This window comes from Mustela erminea, chromosome 15 (assembly GCF_009829155.1).
Source record: "Mustela erminea isolate mMusErm1 chromosome 15, mMusErm1.Pri, whole genome shotgun sequence".
Classification (NCBI taxonomy): Eukaryota; Metazoa; Chordata; class Mammalia; order Carnivora; family Mustelidae; genus Mustela; species Mustela erminea.
This window is the reverse complement of record NC_045628.1, coordinates 10,136,327-10,160,354: the sequence shown is the minus strand read 5'-3', so window position 1 is coordinate 10,160,354 and position 24,028 is coordinate 10,136,327. Positions and strand designations below refer to the sequence as shown.

The 24,028-nt window shown below is 41.4% G+C and overlaps 1 protein-coding gene across 3 annotated transcripts in view; it reads right to left on the bottom strand.

Annotated features, from left to right (window-relative positions):
- Positions 1-24,028, bottom strand: part of NALCN (sodium leak channel, non-selective) — a 313,018-nt gene that overhangs the window by 77,061 nt on the left and 211,929 nt on the right. For all 3 annotated transcript variants that reach the window (XM_032314978.1, XM_032314979.1, XM_032314980.1), the window contains 2 exons: positions 7,115-7,251; positions 4,811-4,949 (listed from right to left, as the gene is read on the bottom strand). In XM_032314978.1, the coding sequence (XP_032170869.1) occupies positions 4,811-4,949; positions 7,115-7,251 (276 nt within the window). The remainder of the gene's footprint in view (positions 1-4,810; positions 4,950-7,114; positions 7,252-24,028) is intronic.

The window sequence follows — 24,028 nt, the reverse complement described above, 5'->3', positions numbered from 1 at the left end:
CGCTACATGCTTAGCAGTGGGGAGGCAGGTATGAGAGAGGACAGACATGGCCCTGTTGTCAGGGAAACATTCCTTGTTCTTTATCACATGACTTCTGAAACTGTACGAGGAAGTGTGCGGGCACAAGGGGTGGCTTGGACAGACCTCATCCGTGTGTCTGTCTCAGGCTCTGGTGACTGTGCGGTTCCTCATGTTCGCCAGACACTGTGAGGTTCTGCCCCCGACATGGCAGGGCAGAGAAGACAGCAGGGCAGAAAGGCGGGGGTGCTCAGCTCCAGGACGGTGAGAGTCGCCCTATCCGACCACGGAGGGGGCGGGAAACCCTGCCTTCACGGCCATGACTCACTTGGAGGACAGAGTGGGCCGCTCCCATTACCAGGTTACTGGAAAGGCAAGGTCACATCTCAATTTACTAACAAGTCCTCTACTTAAGAAACCCAGAGTTCAATTGCAATAATAGGGACAAAAAAAAAGTAGAAAACCATTGCCTTTTGCTTGAAAACTAGAAAAACTCCTCTCAAGAGATGTGGGTTATCCTTTAATCAGGAGGAGAGGAAACCCCTGGCTGGTGTCCCAGGTGGAGAAGCGGGGGGAGAGAGGTTGGGGGAATTAGCCTTGGGAATGCCCGTTGCTCTGGAATCGCAAAGGGAAAGCACTGTTTCCTGCCCTTTCCCTTTAGGATGTGCAGTAATAACAGAAAGATTTTATGTTTTTGCTTGCTTGTTCCATATGCGGAGAAGGACAGGTGTTTTAAACAGCATGATAAAGGTAATCAGAACCGTTTTGAACCACACGGCCTGCAAAGCGAGGCTGCCACGGAGCTACTCAGGGTTGTTCAAAGCCAGGGACAGACTGAGAGAAGACCCCGCCTGCCAGGTGCTTTCACGTTTCCGGCGTCGCTTACTCAACAACATGCCCGCCTTTTGTGGTCAGGTGTTTGTTTCGTTTTATCCCTTTACTCAGCATCTTCAGGTTCCTGGGCACTCAGTGTTCTCCAGGGCAATGGGAAAAGTGGTTCCCTCTAGTCTAGTGGGGCTCAGAAGTTCCTCCTGACAGGTAAGCGTGAAGGGTGACGCTTTCTCTCAGTGTTCCTCTTGTTCACATCATGGGAATCACTGATAGGCCAGCCCCTCATTTAGTTCTTATTTCGTACTACTCTTTGAGGAAAAACAGCCTCAGTTCCTGTTGTACGGTGCTGGGGGGTTTCTTCAGACCGAGTGAGAGGCCTTGCGATCCCCTGGACACGGCCTGGTGTTTCCGAAGGCAGCTGGGGCTGTCACAGAAATGGCCGAGTGCTCGCGGAAAAATAGCTTATCAGAGGAGCTAAGAGAGGTGTGGTCTCTGTTCAGGATTTTTGTCGTGTGTTTCTGTAATTTTATGTGGCTTTAGGGTTTCTTAAGACAAACAAAAAAGGCTTGGCATATTTAAAAATTCAAAACACCAGACTGCTCCCTCTTCTATTTCTGTCCCCCTTATGTATCCTCATGTTGAGATTCGTTAAGTTGGTTCTCTGTTTTGGGTGTTCCTGGCGGATGGCCCTCAACAAAGACAAGAGGTTCCAAGTGTTTATGAGGAATGGCAGGAGCTGATGGCAGCTGAGGCTGGAAACCCTGGGAACTTGAAAGGAGTGAAGGTGACTTTCCCGGAGGCCTAAATAGAGCCAGAGCTTTAAGAAGGAAGGGTAGCATGGAACAAATCTTGCTGCTGCCGCCACACCAGGGCAGGTGCTCCTGAGATGAAAAGAAAATATGTTCTCTACACCTCATCTTCCCAACTGGAGGATGGACCCAGAGAATGATGTTCATGGTTGGGGGGGGGATTAAATGACATTAGCCCAACTGTAGGTTACCTATCAGGGGCCAACAAGGCTTGCATGGGATGAAGGCCAACCTAACCGTCACTGGTCGTGTTCCTCATGTAAGATCACATATGGTGTGTTGGAATCAGCCAACCTTATAGTTTGGGGACTGCCTGGGGTCTTCAGAAAATTCTAGTCTCCTTTAAGATGCTGAGGGACGTGGAGACCACCAAGGAGCTGTGTCTTTGCTAGTTCTTTAGATTTTAGGAGATTAGAAGAAAGCCTCATTTGTAAGATTACAGAATAAAACTATAACTGTTATCTTCCTTTGGGTTGGTTAAAAAGAACTGTCAAATGAGAAGATAAGAAGAAACCACAAAAATATAAAGACATTAAGGCAATCAGAAATGGTATTTGCAATTCTCTGTGACCTAACCCAGGGATCCCTGGGGCAGGGATGGTGGCAGTCACCCAGAGGGGTGCACAGAATGTGCCAGAGTCTCTTCGGACCACCCTCTAACCACCTCCACACCTGCCAACAACTTTTTTATCTTCTACCGCACCAATTTCAAAACACTCTATTCAGGAAGTGTGAGAAACATCACGTTTGCTTTCAGACAGAGAATAAACTTTTGTGGGCTAATTTCAATTTTGTGTTTCCAGTGGGATAATGTTCTTAGTGATTTAAAAGAGCAGGTGGGGAATTTATGCCAACTTTGGGCATAACTACTACCAGCTCTTGGTACTCTCTGGAGATAGCAGGTCAGAACCACAGCCCAGGCTGGGGGTTCATTCCACAACTCTGGCCTAAAGTCTGCTTCTGGAATAAATTTTAAAATTAAACGATCTGTGTTCTAGTATGAAATATGCAATTTCAGGCTGATTAGCTGAAACCAGGCCATCATCCTCCTACCCGATTATCCACCATGCGAGCGCTTTCACATCCGTGCTCTGTAAATAGTACTGGATGAAATATAACTGCGGACAAGAAATGTGACACGTTTACTAATTTTTTTTTTTTTTAAAAAACACTTGAAGTCTTTAAGGAGGATCTTGAGTTCATGTGCACACATTTCATGATTTCCCACTCGAAATTTAAAAGCAAAGGATACTGTCAGTTGAGATCAATTTAGTGGCTTGGGAGATTAAGTAGAACAATTATTTCAAAAATACAGAAGAAAAACAGAGAGATGGCAGCCATAAGGGACAAGGTAAGAGAGAAAAAGGAGCAGATGGAAAAGTAATCATTGAACAAGTAATAAATGAAAAATTTCCTGACAATATCTCAGTCTACAAACTGAAAAGACTCCCTAGTTATGGCAGCTCTGGTGAGAAAAGACATACAAAATATATCCTGATAAGGTTTCTGAACTCCCAGGATATGCAGAAAGTCTTAAAAGCTTCCTCAAACCAGAAAAACCTACCAACCAACCAACCACCAAAGAAAAACCTAACTACCTTCAAATGAAAAAAAAAAATGACATCGGCAGCTTGTCCTCTGCAATACTGGAAAAGAGAGAGAAGTCACTTCTGTAGATGACTGAAGAAAATCAATAAATGGAAACCCTTGAACAAGAAGAGACATACTACAGAGAAATCATCATCATCATAGCTGAGAACAAAATCAGAGAACCTCAGCAGAGGACCAGACGCTATGGAGAGGGCAGGCGGAGACATGAGGAGGGGCTAAGAGAAAAGAAGCAGAGGAGAAAGGCACAGGTAGGAGGAAAGCTTAATCCTTGTGGGATGGGGGTGGGGGAACAGAGAATCTTAAAGGATGAAGGAGCTGGTATTTGATCATAAGCAACAGAAAAAGGGTAGCCACAATTCAAAGGAATGAAAAAATAAACTAAGACTTCCGAAGTAAAACACTTGCAAGTGAATTAGATGCTTTGGTGAACTCTAATGTTCAAGACCTTTTACAAAATGTGTTACTGATCTTTTCTTTTCTTTACTTTCCTTCTTTTCTTTTCTCTCTTCTTTTTTCTTTTCTTTCTTTCTTTCTTTCTTTCTTTCTTTCTTTCTTTCTTTCTTTCCTTCCTTCCTTCCTTCCTTCCTTCCTTCTTCTTTTTTTTTTATGGGGAGAGAGTGAGTGAGTGGGAGGGTGGGCAGAGGAAGAGGGAGAGACTCTTAGGCAGGCTCCACGGCCAGTGCAGAGCCTGACATGGGGCTCCACCTCACCTCCCTGAGATCATGACCTGAGCTGAAACCAAGAGTCAGACGCTTCACCCACTGAGTCACCCCGGCACCACAATCTCTCATTTTCTAACTGTGGAATCTGAGGGAAAAAATTCCCTATCCACTCTTCAATTATCAAGAGATAAATCACAACATGAACAAGCTAACATATGTAGCGATAATTCCTGCCACACACGAAGCATGCGCAAGTTATTTTGACCGATTTCAGAGAAACTTGCTCTGGTTTTTTTCCCCCTGAAACAGTAACTGGAATAAACAGGGTCTCTTGCAACAGGCAGCCTACAGGCCACTGTTAAACCTGGGCTGACCGTTAGTCATCAGTCTTCTGCATGTGAGGAAATGCGGGGTTGGGGAGGCTCTCTACCTCTCAAAGTCACAGGGCTGCTATCTGGCACAGCACAAAAGCTGATGTGGACAAATGCGAAATTAAAATTCATAAATTTACAAATGTCAGGTTTAACGATTTCTTCTATAAACAAAATTATTTCCTTCATTGTTCTCTTGAGACATTAGATGTCAGGACCCCACATAAGCCCAAAGTTATGTAGTTCTTTTCTCTATCGTATCGTATATGCTTAAGAAAACTTCCGTAATTTGAAGTAGCGATTCTTACTTTTTCTTAATTTAAATTTCATTAGTTAACATTTAGTGCAGTCTTGGTTTCTGGAGCAGAACTCAGGGATTCACCAGTTCCTTACAACCCCCAGTGCTCATCACAACAAAGGCTTTCTTTAATCCCCATCCCTCATCTGGCCCCTCCCCCTCCCCCACTCCCACCACCGCTTCTCTATTCTCCCTCGATAAGATTCTTACTTTTTGGTCGATGTATTTGTTGTCTTCGATTGCAGACCGTTTGGAGTGATCACACGAGGAAGAGGTGGACGGAAGGCTTCGTAAGAGGCAGCAGGTGTCCTGTTGCTGACGATCAATGAACTGCTTCATGAAACTTTCCCTTTGCAAATGAAGTACACACATGTCAAGCATCGTTAATGAAATGGATGGCATTTTACACTGATGTGTTTGCCTGAGCTCAGATAAAGGTGACAAAGGTTCAAAGAAAATAGCACATCATGCTAAGAGTGGTGTTTAGACTTAGATAGCAAAGTACTTAATTTAGAGAAAGCTTCTGAATTTTAAGTAGTTTTCTTTAAAAAAACAAAACAAAACAAAAAACTAATGTCCCTGAAATAACTTTTAAGCAATAATTTTCAGTCATTGATGGTATTTTTTTGAATCCCATTGTGGTAATACTTTTTTTTTTTAAATCCCCTCTAAGACTTGGAAGAATTAGTTCATCTCTCTGACTTCTACTCATCATAAGAATCCTCAAGAGATAATTTTACATTGAAAAACTCAAAATAACTCAAAAGAAGCTTGCTTCATCTGATCTCCAAAGCATGGTGAGAATTCAAACAACCTCTTTTCAAATAACCACTAATCTTGAATCTAATTTGTAGCTCTTTTATTCTTCCTATTTTGAAGTTAAAATTTTTTAAAAATCAGAAATGCAAATATATTTCCATTTGAATTTTAAATATTATGGCACTATAACCAGTCTTATATTTTTATAACGCCCCCACACAATTATTTTTAGAACTAGTTACATTAAAATGTCATACTGGGGGCACTTGGGTGGCTCGGTTTGTTAAGCAGCTGACTCTTGATTTTGGCTCAGGTCATGATCTCAGGATCATAGGATTGAGCCCTGCATCAGGCTCCTCACTCAGCATAGAGTCTGCTTGAGATTCTCTCTCCCTCTCCCTCTTCCCCTACTCTTGCTTACACACATGTGCGTTGTCTCTCAAATGAATAAATAAATAAAATCTTTGGGAAAACGTTATAGTTCCATCATGCGAAGTGAAATAAGCCACTCACAAAAAGACAAATGGTATATGATTCCACTTACATGAGGTACCTAGAATAGTCAAATTCTTAGAGGCAGGAGGTAGAATGGTGGTTACTGGGGATTAGCAGTATAGGCAATGGGGAGTTACTGTTCAATGTGTATAGCTTTGTGGTCTTGCAACAGAAAGAAAAGGGTCTGGATGTAGACTGCATAAGAACATGAACGTACTTACCACTACTAAACTGTACCTTTAAAAAGGATTAAGATGATAAATTTAATGCCATGTGTATTTCAGCACAACATTAAAAAAATTAAATGCACATGCAACGCTAAAAAAATAAAAAATCTCATATTGCAACTGTTTTGTTTCTATTTGTAATTTTTGAGCTACAACTGAAATAATAGCCTTTAATTATTAAAAATAAATGTTTTAAACCATCATTTATGCAAATGCTTCACTGAAGGGCAAAGTGGTAGGAAACCAAATTAGCCTAAGTGGGAAATGCCATGTTTTTTTCTTTTAAAAATGGGAGACAAGGGTCCATTAGAGCTTGAGGAGAGAGTTTTGGACAAGCCATCTCACCAGGGTTTTCCTTCTAAGGTTGTATCTATGCTAAATTAAGAACAGGTTAAAGATGAGAAGGAACGAGGTACCATTTTCTCCCATAATAGTTACATTGTTTATGATGCATAAAGAAACAATAACAGACTTAACATGCTTTTAAGCCAGTCTTTATACAGCAATACTGTTTTTCGTCTAAGATGTATTAAAGAATTTTTAAGCTTGAAAAAAAGAAGTGGAAGACAAAACCTATAATAATCAGACATGACATTCTAAATGAATGCTATTACAGTAATACAGAAGCCCGACTGGTGGCATTTCTCTATTTACCTGAGAATAAAAGGCCACAAGAGGCACGTTTATCCTTATATGGCTGAAGGTCAGAGGTTGGGGTCTACCTGCAACCTTGAGCATCTGTGCCAGTTACCTGGGGAGTGGAATCCCTGAGGGGCATCTCAGGGAGAAGCAGGAGGAAGCAACCTTCTTGTTTTGGCGAACACAACCATCAAATGACTGTTTTGAGTATATTGCTTAAAGGGGACAATGGTTTTTAAAACAGAGCTAGAGAGAGTAGGAACAGAAATAACTTAAAAATAGAAAAAAAAAATACTCTCTTTCAAACATGAATTTAAAAGAAGGGCTGAATCAGATTTAAGATAAATCCCTGACAGTGTATGTGGCATATACAACAAAATAAATGGGTTAATACCTGATTTTAGGAACGGTAAAATCTGAAGGAAGCTTTGAGATTTTCACCATTTGCGGTCTGTTTGGAAATTTCTCAAAGATTCGAAGTCGCAAAGGGAGCTTCTCTTTGGTGTCCGCGTTCGCTTCACTTTGCTTTAACTAAAGAAAAAAACAGGCAGAAGGAAAAGGGGAACTTACTGTATTCTCAAGTCCTAGGTGGCCACCAGCTTTTTTTGCATCGGGGAACAGTGAGTTGGCGCACGACAGACGGTAGATGGCAGCAGAGTCCCACCAGTGCGCTTTCCCGCCCGCCACCTACCGGCCCAGGGTGCGCAGGAACTTGAACCACCCGCAAAACAAAACCCAAACTGAACCAAGCAAAAAACTAAAGCAGAAAAAATAATTCGAAGGAAAAAAAAAATTAGGTTCTTTTATTGCTAAATATAAACCCCCTTTCACACCAACCATTATTTTTATTGTTTACTTATCTCTAACATATACAGTAACATAAAAGTCATTTTATACAGATGTGTGCTAGAACAGGAAACCAAAAGAATAAAAATAAACGGAACTCCAAAGTCTCCTAAGTGGTAATACGTGTAAAGAGCGAAACGGTCAGGAAAACGAGTCATTTATTCCAGCAGATTCAAAAAGGAAAGCTCAAAACAGAAACGACGCATTTGGTACCTACAGGGAGACTTGTTGATGTCATTATAAAGATGCTTGGGAATTATTACATTATATGTCCGAAAACATCTTTGCAAGAAATGACAAGCAAATGGTATTTATCATCTATCATCTATCTATGTACAGGATGGTTTTTCTATTTTTCCCATCTGTTTAATATTTCTACGAATTAGAGGTCAGGGAGCCTGAGACATGACATCATTAAATGGCACCAGTGCTGAGCGAAGGAGCCTCCGTAAGGGTAGATCTGACCGGCGGACCCCTGGCCTGAAAATTGGAGTAGGGTGCTTCTGCCCCTCTCACTGCACCTTATTCTCTCTCTGAGGCTGCCTTCTCTTGCAACCTCCCTTACTTTTCTCGGAGCTCTCTATTGACAAGGCTAACCTCTCCACGTGCGCCCATCTCCGGTTCCGCCCCCCAGCCTGCATCTCGGAACCCTGATTCTCTCCCAGGGTCCAGCACATCAGGCAGCCTCGCTGGGGGGTTCGGGAATGTTTCCAACACCAGCAGCTTCTCATCCCTTGCTGGGTAGGCTTTTACTTTAGAATGCCAGCCTGTCTCCGGCTTGTGGAAAGATGAGCGTAGGAGGCCGAGAACGTTTTTATAACTCTTATAACGGGAAGAAAGGTGGCAGCTCTTCCCTCCTCCCCAAGCGGGGGGTGTCCAAACTGGCCAGAGAGGACAGAAGCCCTGCGTTTGGGAGAAACACCCAATTTCAATACAATATACGGCTCAGTTGTCCAATTGGTTGTGAACTCATAGTGAGATTATGGGCTTATTTCTAGTTCAGAAGACGGGCCTCATTTCTCATCGACTTCAGAAACTGTTTTTACATTTCTGTTTCATATAGTATTAATATTTTACGGTAGCCAACGTATGTCTTATTTAATGTGGAGGCTTGTCCGTGGATTTCTGACTTGGGTGGTGACCTCATTTGGAGAAGAGGAGGCTGGGGTTCGTTGCCTTCCTGTCTCCCCGATGGAACCCCCCGCAGCATGCTCCCCATCATCTGATGGCTCGGATGGTGAGAGTGATGAGGAATTAGCTCCCCAAGGTGCAGAACACAGACTGCTAGCATTTCCACGAGATACAGGCAATTAAAAAAATGGCTCCGGGGGCGCCTGAGTGGTTCAGTCGGTAAAGTGTCTGACTCTTGGTTTTGGCTCATGTCTTGATCTCTGGGTCGTGAGATCGAACCCCACAGTGGGCTCTGCGCTCAGCAGGGAGTCTGCCTGGGATTCTCTCTTTCCCTCTCCCTCTGCCCCTCCCCAGTGTGCATGCGCACTCTCTCTTTCTCTCAAATAAATAAATCCTAAAGCAAAAGAAAAATGGCTCCATATATAAACAAAGAAATTCATAAGGAAGAGACTTATTTTCTGGCATAACTGGCAGAAAGGTATTTGTCAGTGATTGTGTGTGGTAAGAAGAGCACAGAGAAAAAGAAAACGCAGTTAATATGTTAAATCAGACCAGAGAGAAAAGCGATTATATAAGGCCAAAAACAGGCCGAGAAGATGGGGCAGAAATGAGGTATTTAATTCATGCTTTTGCTGACTCATTTATTTACATATCGGTAGAGTCACTTATAAATCAAATCCCAAAGGCCAGGTTCCCTGTGAAGTTCTGGGGATACAAAAGTATCTAAGACACAGTATTTGCTCTCATGGAGCCCACGTTGTAACGGAGCGATGGGTCTGTAACACAGATAATGACAAACATAAGAGCTGTTCTAGCTGAGGTACAAAGTGCCAGAAGCTCAAGGTAAGGAGCAAAGGGGGAGAGGAAAAAAAATAAGATGATGCTGCTTTTATTTTCAGAGGCTTCTCCCAGGATGCTGGAGGCTGGACTCTCCAAATCAAGAAGCCAGCAGCGCTGTGTCCTCTCTGATGGCTGTAGGAAGGAGTCCTTCCTTGACTCAGCTTTGTGGCAGTCCTGCTGTTCCCTGAGCCACGTAGCTGCGTCACTGCCTTATCTGCCTCTGACATCACAAGGCCTTCTTCCCTGTGTGTTTCTGGGTCTCTCTGGGTCTGCTTTTCTTTTCTCTGACAAAGATGCCAATCATTTAAATTAGGGTCCACCCTAAGGCAGTGCGATCTTGACTGATCATGTCTGCAAAAATCCAATTTCCAAATAAGGTCCCATCCTGAGGTTCCAGGTGGACATGGATTTTGGGGGTTCACTACCAAATCCACTACATAAGGTGGTTGAAATTCCAGCATGTGGTGACTTGGACACTGTTTCTCTTTACCCTGAGACTATCACTAGGAGGACAAGGATCCTTGCAGGGGGCGGGTGTGTTTCATTATTCAGGTCCGGCTACAATATTTGACAAGCTTACAATATTTGTAAGCTAAACAAACATAATGTGGAATGACTAAGGACACAATCACTGGTAGAACTACACTCTTCAGCATATAACTTGCAAATGAAAGAAAGGATTTTAGGTTTATCCGGAAGGATAGAGAGATAAGCAGAAAATATCCATTTGCTGATTGCATACGTTTGTTGGCGTGGGCTGAGTGTCCCTAGATTCATAGAAGAGAATAAAGTCAGACTCTTTGCCGTTTCACCTGAGCTTCCCGCTACCATTGGTGAACCGATAAATGTTCGGAATAAGTTTAGACATAATATTTTGTAGCATTTAATCAAATATCCTAGAATATCATGGTTAATATATGTAGGTTACCAGTATTAAAATATAGTCCCCTTGACTAATGTTTTATTTTATCTTTTTAAAAGATTTTATTTATTTGAAAGTGAGAGAATGAGAGAGAGAGAGAGAGCACAAGAAGGGGAGGGTCAAAGGGAGAAGTAGACTCCCCGCTGAGCAGAGAGCCTAGTGCAGGATTCAATCCCAGGACTCCAGGATCATGACCTGACCCGAAGGCAGTCACCCAATCAACTGAGCCACCCAGGAACCCCTGCCTAATATTTTAAAAAGGGAACTTGTCTCATTCTACTTTGCATTAGAGTTACTTACTCCTTCCCAAACTTGTAAACTACTCAGGGAGAAGATTCTATTTTAATTTACTTCTTTTTAAAAAAAGATTTTATTTATTAATTTGAGAGAGAGAGTGAGAGAGATCACAAGAAGGGGGAGCAGCAGAGGGAGAAGCAGGCTCCCTGCAGGAAGCCTGATGTGGGACTCCATCCTATGACCCTGAGATCATGACTTGGCCTGAAGGCAGACGCTTAACCCACTGAGGCACCCAGGCACCCCTATTTTTAACTTACTTCTATGGTACCTTCTAGACAGTAGAAATATAGAACTGTGAATCAATGAATTAGAATTCATCATCAATTGAGGATGGAACTGTAAGACCACAAGGAGCAAAGGAGAAGGTCTTTTTGATGACACAGAAGGTTCTTCAGGATCCTGCAAATCATCTCCAGTGGCAGGTGTCATGGCTCCCCAGAGGCGCAAACAGGCCGGTTAAACCAAACAAGGACTGGTGGCTACATGGATGGCGGATGTGTCAGATCTCACTGTGGAGGCACTGGCTGGAGTCTTCTGTGAGCAGGAAGGGGCCTCTTTGTGAACAGCAGCTGCCATGTGCCCTTTCTGCTGTTCACAGTTAAGCAGCATCAACCAGAAAGGAACACACACAGCCAGTAGCCCAGCCAACCCTTGCCCAGGGGCACAACTACCAGAGACATACCCACATGCCCACCGCAGCCTCGCCAGCCCACGGCCATGCCTAACTGTGCACTCCTCAAATGCCCATCGTGACATTTTTATGAATTTGAGTCAATAAACTGTATCCAAGTACGAGGATCTGGGTGAATTTTACACACTAACGTTGAATGAGCGAACCCTGACAACACCCATGAGGACATCCTGAATGATTCCATTTATAGAGAGTTAAAACCACTGCTCCATCCTATGCAGTGTCTGGACAGCGGCCGTGCCGGGATGGGGTGAAGTATTGTGACTAGAGCGTATATGGGGAGGGATCCTCAGAGAGAGTCGACCTTCTGGGTGCTGGGTGTGTTCAGTTCATAGAAGTTCAGCAAAATGCCTTTTTCTAAATGGATCATAGAACGCAGTAAAAAGTTGTAAGATTTTATTTATTTGACAGAGAGAAATCACCAGTAGACAGAGAGGCAGGCAGAGAGAGAGAGGGAAGCAGGCTCCCTGCTGAGCAGAGAGCCCGATGCGGGACTCAATCCCAGGACCCTGAGATCATGACCTGAGCCGAAGGCAGCGGCTTAACCCACTGAGCCACCCAGGCGCCCCGCAGTAAAAAGTTTAAAAGAAAAAAGGACCCATGATGGAGTGGAGCCAAGTCATCTAATTCTTACTTCACTGCGATGAATCACCATAACCTGGACCATGTCTCCTTTCCCAGTCCATGCCCTTGGCCAAGACACAAAATGAGAGAAAAAAGGCCCAAGAGCAAGATGGCACTGGTGTGTGTGCGGAGGGTGCGCAGTGGGACAAGGTTGAAGCAGCCGGGGTAAACCCAAAAGTAAAACCTGGTTCTTAGAAGCCACTTTCAAGTTTCTTAATACATGATAAACCCTTTTAGGTAAACTTGTCACCCTTTCTTGCATGTAAGCACAGATTTCTCAATGATTAAATGTACTTTGATGAAATGAGTAATATGGATTATGTTGAATATACAGGATAATAATTTAAGATCAGTATACCATACCACAAAAGAAGACCTTCTAACGGATAGTCATTGTAATTGTAAATCTTCACTTAAAAATCATTCCAAAGATCATAACCCTTGAATGGAAGGAACGTAGCGGAGCAAACCCAAGATTTTAGTCTTTACGTTGAAAAAGCTCATGTAAAGACCAGCACAAAGGAAAGAGTTAATAATGCCTTCAACGGAGCCCAAAGTCTGGCTGTCACAAATAGATCTGATGATAGATTTGTAACAGATTCACATGGTTAAACCAAAGCAAACCAAACCAAAAAAACCCCCACATTTGCAAAAAAGAAATCAGAATCCAAGAGAAAAATTCAAACCTTGAGCTTTAAAATATATAAATCATCTAAGCTCAGTGCTATTCTGTGGCTCTGCATCTGTCTCGAGGAGATATGGTTACACATTGGGCGGCTGAAAGCCTTTTGCTTTCCTTGTGCTTCTCGAGAGAGTCTGGTGTAATTGCTCTGAGTGACACATACCCTGTTCTGCCTCATCGTTTCCGTCTTCCGTATCCAGCCTGAGCTTTCTTCTGTTAAAATATTCAAACATTATTCAGTTTTCAGTTCCTTTCTAAACGTTGCAACAAATAACTGAATTGAAGGATTATGTTAAATAAAAATTTTTGTAATTTCTGGTGTGCTCTTTGCAAAGAAAACAATTTAAAAGGCATTCAGACTTGGGAAAAATTCTCATTTTAAAATCTAGCTCACACTAGTTTGAAAAAATGCGCGTAGACCTGTAGGGTAATGTAGCTGAAGAGTACTTTTTGGCAGTTCGATCTTTGAAAAATGGCCACATTACAGGCAATCTGGAGAAAGAGGTTCCTCTCTGTGACCTGAGTCAATTAAGGCTGAGTTCTCTTTGTTTCTTTATCCAATGGCTTTGGCCAGTTTTGCCGGATCTATACATGACACAGTAATTCAGAACTGAGACTCTTCTTAAAGCATAAACTATTATTTTTCCGGCAAGTTTCTCTTGCTATTTTACATCTGTGATTTTACAACCCCCATTGCATGGCTTCTGGGTTAAAACAGATGGGCTATCTGGAGTAATGATCAAACGTGTTGTTTATTAATATCCCTGTGTCCCTGTGTTCCTATAAAACCTTGATCTGAAATATAAAGATTATTCCTCACTAGGCTGTTGAGTCCAATAAAGAGTTTCTTAGAATGGAGGACATTTTCTTTTCTTTTCCTGGGCAAAAGGCCATCAGCCACATGACCGAACATAGATAGCACTACGATACACGTTAAAACAAAGTGTTTTAAGTCACTAATTCTCCCCTCCGCCCCCAACTTTTATAAAAAATCTGGAATATATCCAGTACTTCCAAGGTCAAATTGGGGTTTTATTGATACACACCAGAGGGCTCTATTTCTTGGCTTGTGGATGACAAAATATACATTTTAATATGACAGCTGGCACCACAAAATGTTCCAGTAGCTTCATAACATCAGTTGATGGATATCATGCGGTATTTCTTTCATGACATTGTTCAACAGACTCATAGGTGTTACTCAGTCACCCTTACAGCCTGGCCCTGAAGAGAATGGGGGAGAGAAGGACTGTTCTTTGGGGAGCTGGTGCCCTGGGGACTTAGGAGGCTGTTTTGTGCTTCCCGATTTGGGAGACCAGCAGAGCACTTATGAAGCGCTCTTACTTTATACCGTCATATGAGATCCCTAAGACATACACAGTGCCAAACCTACGATCTTACAGACTTGACATGTCCTGAAGGTTACTTTGGGGAGCAGTGTGAGTACCAGTTGTGACAAGGCTAGGCTAGCCAAGAATGTAACGTAAGCGTAATGTAAATGTAAGTAACATTTTTGTCACTTACACAAATGTAAGTTAAGAGGGAGGAAAACCCTATTCAATACCAGATACCAAATTATGTTGAATGGGTAAGTTTTCCTTATATGATGGTCCCTTGAAATCCTATTAATGGACCTAATGATTTCGTAGAGTTAGGAGTAATGAACAGTTTGCTTTTGGTATTTTTCCCCTCCTAGGTCCTAAACACCTCTATTTTACATTATATTTCTCTTGTGTTATTCAACCAAGACACAGTTGTTTCCATTAGGAAACTTACTGAGTCATAGAAACATGTTCATTATGATAAAAAATGCATTTTTTGCTTCACTTCAGATGAAATTATATTAGAATTCCATGTAAACTAGATAGTTGGTTCTTGTTATGAGACAAATATTCAGTAAGTAATAGGAAAAAGCCCACACCAGAGGGAATTCACTATATGTATATGTATATATGTGTGTGTGCGCATATATGTGTATATATATATTTATGTGTGTGTGTGTGTGTGTGTGTGTATATATATATATATACGCTCACATAATTGTCCTCCCTGTTTTGATTTAGAAAACACTGGAGAAAACATAGTCTCCATAAAAACAGTAAAAAAAAGTAAGAAGATGTAGATTTAAAATTTCTTCAGTTTTACAATGCCTTAACCACTTTGGATTTCAACATCCTCAAATGAAAAATGAGGATCTTCCTTCTTTTATATAAATGCCAGATCTATAAGTGAGATGGCATATTGCCTACAATTTGGATTACTCAAGGGAAATGTGCTATAAAACCCACAGCTCTCACGATGTCACTGTCAGTACCGGCTCTGCAGGAAAGTGCTCTCACCTCAGCAAGTGAGGACGAATGCAGGGGACACTCACCCGCTGGGCCGTCCGCCCTCTCTCCTCCGACCAGCACTGGACTCCCTCAGCCTTTCCCACTCTCCAGCTTCTGCCTCTCACCGTGTGGTTTATTTTCTCAAGACTCTTGATTTACATAGAGAGTGCCGGACATTTCTCCCGATCTAGTGTTCTTCCCCGGTCCCCTCCCTTTCCAAACTTCTGCTCAAAACAGTCTGCTGTTTCTCGTCACTACCTTCCTACTCATCTTCTATCCCCTCCGGTTCAGATTCAGGTCTCTCTCCAGCCCCTAGGAGGGAGGATGCTCTCACCAGTCACCCACATTTCCCGTGTTGCTGAAGCCAGCGGCCTCTCAGGCTTCTTGGGTTTTTTGTTTTGCTTTGTGTGTGTTTTTTTTTTTGTTGTTGTTGTTGTTGTTTTTTTTTTTATCTTATGCCACTCCTTAAACTCCCCTAACTGGGTTTCCATCTTGCCCCTTGAATCCCATTTTCTTTACAGAACGCTTGAAAAAGAAACACCATCATGTTCCTGGTCCTTAAAGTAACACAAGGATGGTCAGTTGTGTGTAGAAGCATAAATGGCATAAATGACCTTCTCTCCCCCCACCCCCACCACCTCCCCGTGCCTTTTTTGCTCTTTCTACTCCAACAATATTGGCTTGCATGTCCCTCCCGCAGTCCTACTTCAGGTCACAGATGTGTGCCTGCGAACGTACCTCTCTCTGTGCCCCCTATGCAACACACGTTCCTTCTACTCTCGGTTAACTCCCTCAAAAACCATCTCTTCCAGGAAGATTTCTCAGAATAGCATTAATTGGGAGTTGAATTAGTAAACCTGAGTGCTAGATACTACTATGCTGGACACTTGGCCTCGCTACCATTACTCAAACCCTAGTTTAGCCCTGGGTGTAGTTCTGGGCTCTAGCATGTTACAGATATGGAAGCTGAGGTCACAGGAGCTTCCATCAGCCACCCAAGGTCGCACGGCTGCAAGTGGGAGCACTGGGGTGTGACCGCAATCTTTCTGATTCTGGAGCCTGAGCTTCTAAAATCGGTTTCGTACAGCCTCATCAAAACAACATTTTCAAGCAAGAGATGCAAGAGATGCATTTTTCCTTCTGCAATTTTGTACCTGCCGTTTCTTGAATATGGAATATTTTCTCCCACTTTGCTAACAACATTCATCATTTTTAGACACATCGTCCCTCCCTGCTTCTAATCTGTATTAGACATGTCCTCCCTGACATTCCTTGTGTTTTCTACAACCTTAGTGCTCAGGCCTTTACACCATAACTTCCTAATTATGTGCATGTTTCCCCTATTAAGACAACACATTTTAAATTAAGAGCAGGACTCTGTGCCCTGTGGCCTCACACCACACTTTTACACACACAGGACAAAGATAACACAATGGTGATGAAATGGAGAACAAAAAAAAGCAGAATCAGTGGAGTCCCAAAGACAGGCCGAAGTGGCCTGTTTGTGTTATTTCTCCTCGTTTTATTATCCTTTTCTTAGGTTCTTCACAAGGTGGAAGCAGCCATATTTGACCAGTACAAGCAAGTCTCCCAATTTCGGTTGGGTTATTTCACTGATAAAGATGAAGAAAGAGAAGCGACAAGCCTCATCAGATTTTCTATTAGAAACAAAATCAGAGAGAGTGTTTGGGTCCTGATGAAATGCATGCTCTCAACTTTTTAAGATCAAAAGAGCATAACTAACTATAAATTCTATATAACATATTCACGGTCTAAAGTTTCACAGATGTATGCATCTTTGCACCAGACCACATAGCAATGAATTTATATTTATATGTTGTGTTATTGGAGCTTACCATAGAAAATCCTTATCCTATCTAAAAACAAATAAAAAAACAAAAAACAAAACAAAAGCCTTATGTTGAAATCATTTTGAATTACATAAGAGTTGCAAAGATAGTGCAGAGTTCCTGTATGCCCTTGACCCAGCTTTTTCTTATGTTTGCATCTTACGTAACCATAGAACATTCATCAAAACTAAGAAATTAACCTTGGTCAAATACTCTTACCTGAAAGTGCAGAACTTACTTGGAATTCCCCAGTTTTTGTATCAGTGTCTTTTTGTTTTAAGATCCAACGCTAGGTAGACCATTATATTTCATTGTCATGGCTTTTGAGGCTCCTCTAGGCTGTGACAGTTTCTCCTATCTTCCCTTTTTGTGAATGACCTTGACTGTTTTAAGGAATACTGGACAGGTAACTTGTAGGGTGTCCCTCAGTTTGGGGTTGTCTAATGTTTTCTCAAGATTTATTATGGCTTTTGGGGTAAAAATATCATGGAGATAGACTTATCTCATGATATCAGGGGAACATGACACCAATAGTCTTAATATTGGTGATGGCAACTGTAACCAGGTGTAAAGTGTGTCTGCTGGGTTTCTCCACTCTAATGATAAGTGTCCTTACACTACCCTTTCCTCACACTATGAGGTAGAAGCAAGTCACCAGCTCTGGCACATGGTTAGGGAGAGAAGACTTAAGGTTTATCTCTTAGGAGGGAGGAGTACCAAAGAATTTGTAGACACATGTTAAAACCATCAGAATAATTAAAAAAAAAAAAAAGAAAATTTTGAAGGGAGAAACTTGGAGGTCATACAAATACCCTATTTCTTCTTAGAGCTTCACACGAATTTCAGCATCCACCAGTAGAACCCACCTGTCGTGACTGTAATTGTAATTTTCTAATGGAGATTTTCTATTTTCCTCATTTATGATTCTATTATTTCTATTCCTCTCTATTTACTTGGGATTATGCTGTAAGGAAGAGTTGGCACTTCTCTATTTTTAAATTCTATCCTTTATTTATACATAAGTATGGGTTTTCATTGTTTATTTCATTCTTTGGGTTAAGAATCTAATACTATTGTTATTTGTTTTATGGCTCTAATTGTTCCTGCTTTGGCCATTGGAGGCTCTTTCAGTTGGTTCCTCTACTCTTTTCGACATGCTTCTTTCTTTCTTTTCTTTCTTTCTTTCTTTCTTTCTTTCTTTCTTTCTTTCTTTCTTTCTTTTTTTTTTTTTTTTAAGATTTTATTTGTTTATTTCTCAGAGATGGAGAGAGAGAGCACAAGCAGAGGGAGCAGCAGGCAGAGGGAGAGGCAGGCTCCACACTCAGCAGGGAGCCCAATGCAGGACTCAATCCCAGGACCCTGGGATCATGACCTGAGCTGAAGGCAGACGCTTAACTGACTGAGCCACCCAGGTGTCCCCCTTTCCCTTTTCCTTTTCCTTTCTTTTATAAGTTCTTCCTTACTTTCTGGGCTCCACAAAATACTTGTCCTGTGTTTTCTCTGACTGAGCTCAAGAATCAGCCATTTCTCCACAAAGAGTCTTGATTTGCTTTGCTGGAGAACGGTATTTAGAAATGAAAATCGTGGCACTGGGTTTGCTTGTTGTTACTGGTATAGCACTGCTTCTAAGTTCTCTCAGAGGAAAGAGCCAGAGAATTCATGGATGTATATACATGTTATACATATATATCTAAAGTTACCACCTATGTATGGATGGATGTGTCTTACGCAACCTGAGATCATATATATGTATCTGCCCATGTATCTATGTATCTGTGTATCTATATGTATCTCTCCATCTTCTATCTTAAACTGAGTTCATAAGGCCCATCCAGCCACAGGGTTCATCCTGGCATCTCCTCTTCACTTATTTGTAATTTCTTTCTCTGACAGTGTGACATTATCTACAGTAAATTTCCTTTTTTGTTCCATCTTCGTGTACATATAACTAGTATCAGGAATGGTATTGGTCATAAAATAAATACAACACTTTAAATTGGAGGTATGGGAGACACACATTTTGTAGCCCCCACACTGGGTCTTGAACCTCAGCTGTGTTCTGTCTCCTTAAGTAATTCCTTTTCAGGCAACAATCATGCATTTTCCAAGTACCATTCCTGAGTAGGCTTATGGCAGATTGTAGAGTTGTTCAATTTTGCAGACTTTGATAAAAAGGCTTATTAGAGGCACTATGAAAATTCACATTAATCAACATATTTTATGCAAAGCAAAATGGAAATAGGAACGGCATCAAACCAAATAGCATGCATGTACATTTCTCATTTCCTAGAAATAATCTAAGTCATTCTTTTGTTAATATCAGAGTAAAAAATATGCGATTGTCATATGGCTGTGTGTGCGAATGCCAGACGCAACCCATCTCCCGCCGTGCCCACTACTGAGCCAGCACACTGAGGAGAATATAAGAAAAGGCCAAGAATGAACTAATTAACCCTCAAACAGGGAAGCAGAATTATGAATAAATCAAAAGAGGACTGGTTGCTCTACTTACACAAATTCTGTAAATTTCTGACCACCTTTTATTAAAAATCAATCTAGTCCAATCCAGTCTCCTACCTGATTCAGACCTTCCCTTCACCCCTACCCCACAGAGCTACAGGTGTGACATCTGACCTGGAATCAGGGAGGGAACACAGCCTCTTCTTTGCCTGCCCCACATCTTCTTCTGGGTCTAGCTAGCTTCTCCATAGCAGAGGCCACAGTGGAGAGTTGAAAGAAAGGATTGTCTTAGGAAACTTGTCACATTTAAGGGTGGCACTATTGGTGGTTCAGCCTGGATCTGGACCTTTTAGAAGGTGATAGCTTTCTGTAGGGATGACCAGCATTGTAAGCAGCCAGAGATTCGAAATTCTGGCTTAGAAGGAATGAGGTTGACTAGCTGGACCATCAGACCTTCTCTTGTTGGGAGCTTGAACTTGAGACAGAGAGAGTTTGTAACAAAACTGAAAGTCAAAATATACATGGAGAAAATCAGAGAGATTATTTGTGTTGCACTAACAGTAAGGCACAGTAAACACTATTCTTCAAGGTTCTAGAATCTCTTTTCTTCCCACTCTATACAACCTCACCCAGATTCACAACTTGCACTGTTATGTCCACACAAAGAACATCACTTCAACCAAAGAATCAGAGAGGGTGAGGATTTTTGTCTGGCTTCTTCACTGACCACATACCTAGAACAGTGCCTGAAACATGGTAAGCAGGGGCTATGTGAAGGTTACACTGACCATCCATATTTGCATCTCTAGCCAGCCAGCCCTCCCTTCTGAACTCTAGATGTACACATGCAGCCGTTAGGTGTCTCCACTCAGTCTCAAACTCATTACAACATGCCCAAGATGGACTTGTTGATTTTTCCTTTGAATAGGGTTCTGTGCTAATGCTTCCTGCTTCAGCAAATGTTACCATCAGATGAATTTGAAACCAAGAGTCACCCTTGACACTCTCACGTATGTCCTTAAATCAAAGTATATGGACTGAGACTCAGAACAAAGAACAGATGGATCGTGTTAAACTTAAGTCCAAAAGGGATCAAGGCAATGACAACACCTCCAGTGTATTCATATTTGGAGTTTAGGTACACAGGGTAACACTAGTTATAGACTCCACTCCTTATAGTCTTAACACAGCTATGAAAAATTCTTTTTGCTATTCATAAAACTGAAAACCAATTGTCTGTCATACTATCATACTTTTTCCTTAGAACCGTAACAATCCAGTTTCCCAAACTGTGAAAGGATTTAAAGAAAAAAAAATTGCCATTCATTAAAAGAAAAAAAAATTGTTCTCTTGGTTGCAGAAAGCAAACAGGATAGAGTCCCCACAGCTAAGCAGTAGTTATAGGGCTGGACGTGCTGAGTTTAGGCAAAGCTGAACGGGGAGATTCTCCCCTAATTTGGGCATGTTTTCTCCTACAAACTTTCCCATTTTTTAAAAAATTGAGAGATTGTCTTGCAGAATGTTATGAGAAAAACATGTTATGAAAGTAATTCTGAATTAGCACCACTGTCGAATGGTACAACCAACAACTCATCAATGTAGGGAAATCATTTTATGTTTGTTCAAAGGCAAGAGAGACTTAAGGTAATTTATAAAAAGTTCCGAGTGCCAGTGGAATAAGGCCAAGAACAGGGTCTATGAGTGATCTGGTTTGAGTCAGTCATTCATGGAATGACAATTTGGAAGGGTTTAGAGAAACTCTTCTTCCAAGAAAGTCTCAAATTCATAAAACTCACTTTTTATTGACTTACTTGATGAAGAGTGAAGGTGAAGATTTCAGCTGCTAAGAAAGCTGCTCTTGGTTGGTGATATATATCCTGAGATGAACCTGTTACCTCCCATTATGCCATACTCTCAGCTGCTTACTTCCCAGCACCAAAAAGGGAGCACTACTTCTGGAGGCCAGAGACCAAGACTCTGGTGGTTGTATTAGTTCCTGAGTTAACAAAGTTGTAACAAAGTACCAACCCTAGCTGACTTAGAACAGCAGAAATTTACTGTCTCACATGTCTGGAGCCTGGAAATCCAAAATCAAGGTTCTGTGGGCTTGGTGCCCTGTGGGGATTCTGAGGGAGAGTCTGTTCCAAGCCTCTCTCTTAGCTTCCAGTGACAGCTGGCAATTCTTGGTGCTTCCTAGCTTGTAGATGCCTCACAGTGTCTGTTTCTTCATCACATCCTGTTCTTTTCTGTCTGTTTGTCTGTCTCTCTTCTCCTTTTCATGTAAGGACACCAATCAGAGTGGATGAATGTTCACCATAATGACCTCATCTTAACTTGATTTCATGTGCAAATACCCTGTTTCCAAATAAGTTCACCCTCACAAGTACTAGGGAATAAGGGTTTCAATGTATCTTTTTGAGAGATACAACTGAATGCCCAGAGGACATAAATTCTGAGAGGTTCCTCCTCTGTTTGATGCCCTGATCCCTGACTATTGCCAGTTTAACTCCAAAATTCTGGTTGGCTCTCTCCCCTTTTCGCATTGACTTCTGGATTTCTAGGCCATGTCTAATGCTGATAATTGATATCCCCAAATTTTGAGCCTCTTTAGTGGCCTCTTGGCTTGAACCCTGATCCGAATGGTTTTCAGCCTTAGTCGCTTCATCTCTTTGAACTGATCTTAGTGCCGTTCATGTCTTTATGGACATAAGAATTTATGATTAAACAAAGCCCTAACAATGAAGCAATTTCAGAAATAGCCGAGCAAATACTATATAAAGTGACCTCCTGAGATTTAAATTATGGAAAATTATGGGGAGTAGTATATAAATTGACAACTGAAGAGTCATTTCTAACCAAAAGGTGGAGAGTGGCTTCAAGTGGAGTCAAGTAACATCAAAGGATTCCAGTAAACAACATTTCCTAACCCCCAGCTGCTAATGATTTGATTTTCTTGAGGATATTGATCCTCTGGCCCCTGGGCAGCTCCGTGTTTCCTGGAGCAGCAGGAATCCTGGATGTCTGATGCTTCCAACACCCTTGGATTTCCAGCTGTTTACCTTGTGTGTTGTGCAAACATCCTTCTCCATGCATGCTGCAGTGGAAGAAAGGGTTTGATAGCCCTATAGTAAATAGGGGTGATGTATCTGAAAACATTAAGAATCAGTCAGTAATGAGTGGTCTGTCTGGAAGCTTTGAGGATGACAAGTCTGAGAAGAAAGGATTGGATTCATTTTCACTTCTTGGCTGTCACACACTACTCATCTCCTAGAACCCAACTTCTACCCAAATGCCTGAGCTTGCTGTCATCACCGTCACCTACCACTGTCTTACTGCCAATATGGTTGCCATTTTTTCATTAAAATTTTTTAAAAGTTGTGATAAAAAACACATGATATAAATGTACCATCGCATTCATTTTTAAGAGTACTACAGTTCAGTAGTGTTAAGTACATTCACCTTGTTTTACTAAAGACCTCCAGGACTTCTTAATCTTGTAGAACTAAAACTCTGTAGACATTGAACTTCCCCTGGCTCCCTCCCCTGGCTTCCTGCAGCCACCATTCTACCTCCTGTTTCTGTAAACTGGATTCCTCTAGAAATGCCGAGAAGTGGAATCATATAGCTCTTCTTTGTTTGTTACTGGCTTACATCACTGACTACAATGTCCTCAAGGTCTATCAATGCTGTAGCATGTGTCAGAGTTTCCTTCCTTTTTAAGGCTGAATAATATTCTATTGTATATATACACCACATTTTCTTCACCCATTCACCTGCTAATGGACCTTTGAGTTGCTTCCACCTCTTGGCTGTTGTGAATGATTCTGCAACAAACATGGGTTTGCAAATATCTCTTCAGGGCCCTGATTTCAATTCTTTTCGATGTATACCCAGAAGTTGTATTGCTGGATCATAACTATTCTTAATTTTTTTTGAAGAACTTCATACTGTTTTCCAAGGTGGCTGCACATTCCCAGGAATAGTGCACAACTGTTCCAATTTCTCTATATCCTTGCCAATACTTTTTATTTTCTAGTTTCTTAAATAGTGGCCACTGTAATGACTGCAAGATTGTATCTCATTGTGGTTTTGATGACTAGCAAAGCTGCACATCTTTTCATATGGTTCTTAGCCATTCTTATATCTTCTTTGGAGAAATGTGCAAAGTCTTTTGCTACCTGTTTTGTTGTTGTTGAGTTGTAAAATTCTTTATACATTTGGATATTATCAGATATATGATTTGCAAATATTTTCTACCATTCCAGAGAGTGCCTTTTCACCATGTTGATTGTTTTCTTTTTATGAACAAATGTTTTTAGGTTTGATGTAGTCTCATTTGTCTATTCTTTTTTTTTGTTGTTGTTATGGGTACTTTTGATGTCATATCCAATAAATAATGACTTATTATGACTTCCCAATTTCAATATCATGAAACTTTTTTGTAATTTTTTTCTAGGAGTATTATAGTTGTAGGTCTTACATTAAATTCTTTAATCCATTTTGAGTTACTTTTTGTACATGATCTAAGGTAAGGGTCCAATCTGCATATGGACATCCAGTTTTTCCAGCATCACTAATTAAAGAGATTTTCTTTTTCTCATTGTGTGGTTTTGACACCCTTGTTGAAGATCATTT